This window comes from Neopelma chrysocephalum, unplaced genomic scaffold (genome assembly GCF_003984885.1).
Source record: "Neopelma chrysocephalum unplaced genomic scaffold, ASM398488v2 Primary Assembly neopelma1_175, whole genome shotgun sequence".
Classification (NCBI taxonomy): Eukaryota; Metazoa; Chordata; class Aves; order Passeriformes; family Pipridae; genus Neopelma; species Neopelma chrysocephalum.
In genome coordinates this window covers 677745-680489 of record NW_020897837.1, presented here as the reverse complement: position 1 = coordinate 680489, position 2745 = coordinate 677745, and the positions used below count along the sequence as shown (strand labels likewise).

Below are 2745 nucleotides of genomic sequence, written 5' to 3'. Positions count from 1 at the left end.
AATAAAAATAAAAAATTAAAAATTAAAATTAAAACACAAGTTTTAATTGATAGAAAATAGAAATAAAAAATTAGAAATTAAAATTAAAATACAAGTTTTAATTGATAAAAATTTAAAAAAGTTAAAAATTACAAATAAAAATTAAAATGCAAATTTTAACCAATAAAAATGAAAAATAAACATAAAAAATTAAAAATCAAAATTAAAATGTGAGTTTTAATTGATAAAAATGCAAAATAAAAATTGAAACATTAAAAATAAACATTAAAATGCGAGTTTTAATTGAGAAAAATTAAAAATAAACATAAAAAATTAAAAATTAACATTAAAGTTCAAGTTTTAATTGATAAAAGTTAAAAAATAGAAATAAAAAATTAAAAATAAAAATAAAAATGCAAGTTTTAATTGATAAAAATTAAAAAAATAAAAAATTAAAAATAAAAATTAAACCGCAAGATTTAATTGATAAAAATAAAAAATAAAAATAAAAAATGAAAAACCAAAATAATATATTATTTATATAATATTTAGATATATATAATTTTTATTTATTATTTATCTAATGCATATTATATTAATCTAATATTTATTATTTATATATTCTCCTTTCCAGGGGCCTCAACTTTGAGGGGACAACGATTGGATTGGCCTTTCTCAAGTCCATCTGCAATAATTTATATTCTGCAGGTGTTATTCAGGTCGGATTGGGTTTTATTTTATTTTTTTACAAGCCTTTTATGTGGTTTGTTGTTGTTTTGTTTTTTTTTTTTGCTGAACCAGCAAAGACCATTGATGAAAATTGTTGGGTTTATGGCACTTTCAGTTCTCTCTCTGGGTCATATAATTGTTTTATTAGAAATTCACATTCAGAGATCCCTGGAAGTGTCCAAGGCCAGGTTGGAGCAACCTGGAATAGTGGAAGGTGTCCCTGCCCATGGCAGGGATGGGACTGGATGAGCTTTAGGATCCCTTCCAACCCAAACCATTCCATGATTTTATTTTAAATGACATGCAGAGGATTAAAAAAAGCACACACATGGTGTACACACCTCCATGGTATCTATTTTATTTACATCTATATTGTAATATAGATCTATAATAGATCGATACTTTTAATGTATTCTTTTATATCTATATTTATATTCTATTTATAACTATATTCTATTTATACCTATATTGATTCTAGATATATCTATATAGATATAACTATATATATTTTATTTATAGCTATATTCTATTTATATCTCAATTCTATTTATTCTAGATATATCTATATGGATATATCTCTATACAGATATATCTCTATATATTCTATCTATACCTATATTCTATTTATATCTATATTCTGTTTATTCTAGATATATCTATATAGATACCACTATATATTTTTTTATATCTATATTCTATTTATTATATATATATCTAGATAGATATTATCTATATATTCTATTTGTATCTATATTCTATTTGTATCTATATTCTATTCATCTCTCTATTCTATTTATATCTCAATTCTATTTATTCTAGCTATATCTCTGTAGATATATCTCTATATATCTCTATGTATATCTATATTCTATTTATATTTATATTTATTCTAGATATATCTATTTGTATCTATATTCTATTTATATTCTATTTATTCTTGATATGTCTCTATAGATATATCTCTTTATATTCTATTTATAACTATATTCTATTTATATATAGATAGATAGATATCCTATAATCCAGAATAAGCAGTGGAACAGCTGCACACAGGGATGGAGACCCATGAGACACAGCACTGAGGACAATTCCATTGGATCCAAAGTGCTGTTTATTCTCTTCCTTGATGTTCTCCTTGTTCCCAAACACTTCCACCAGCTCATCCTTGTCCCCGCAGGACCACAGCAGGAACGTCATCGCCGTGGGAGCCACCATGGCCCACGAGATGGGGCACAACCTGGGCATGAGCCACGACACCAAGGCCTGCTCGTGTAGCGACGACATCTGCATCATGACAGACACCGTCAGGTAAAGGGCTGGGGGTATTTTATCATTTTATTATTATTATTTATTATTTTTCCTCTGCTCTCTGTATTTATCAATAGAGCTATTTGGAAAAATGGTTGCAGCTGATTTTTGGGGATGGTCACTTGGCTGATTTCTCTCACAAGGGAGAACTCCCAAGCGAGTTTCTCTCACTGTATTTCTCTCACAAAGGGGATTTCTCCTCCTTGCCCATGTCCATCCTAATGTAAATCCTCCCCATTTCTCCCTATAGTTCCTATATTCCCAAGGAATTCAGCTCCTGCAGCCTCCAAAGCTTTGAGAAGTTCATGTTGAACGAAATGCCCGAGTGCCTGACGGACATTCCCGACGTGAGCAGCATCGTTGCCCCCCCATCCTGCGGGAATGGCTTCACGGAGAAAGGAGAGGAATGTGACTGCGGCACTCCCGAGGTATCTGGGAATGAAATATCCCTTGGAAAAGGCAAAGGAGTTCGGTCAGGCTGGTTGCTGTCCCTCCCTGGGGCAGGGAGCTCAAATTCAGCTGAAATATTTCCGTGGGGTCTGCGGTCACCAAGCGCAGTGTCCCGGGGGGGGAGGGAGGAGGGAAATCCTGGTTTGTGGGGCTCTGGGAACACGGGAACTGAGAGTCCCACAGAGCCACCCCCACGTCACTGACCCAGAGAGTTCCCTGCCCAACTTCCACCAGCACAAGTGCTGTGAGGAGAGGCTGAGGGAGCTGGGGCTGTTCAGC

General features: G+C 32.6%; 1 protein-coding gene across 1 annotated transcript in view; it reads left to right on the top strand.

The window, feature by feature from the left end:
• The window catches only part of ADAM28 (ADAM metallopeptidase domain 28), a 53725-nt gene that overhangs the window by 42518 nt on the left and 8462 nt on the right, over window positions 1–2745 (top strand). Inside the window, 3 exon segments of the mRNA XM_027701953.1 lie at window positions 614–698; window positions 1886–2016; window positions 2267–2444. Of these exon segments, the coding sequence (XP_027557754.1) occupies window positions 614–698; window positions 1886–2016; window positions 2267–2444 (394 nt within the window).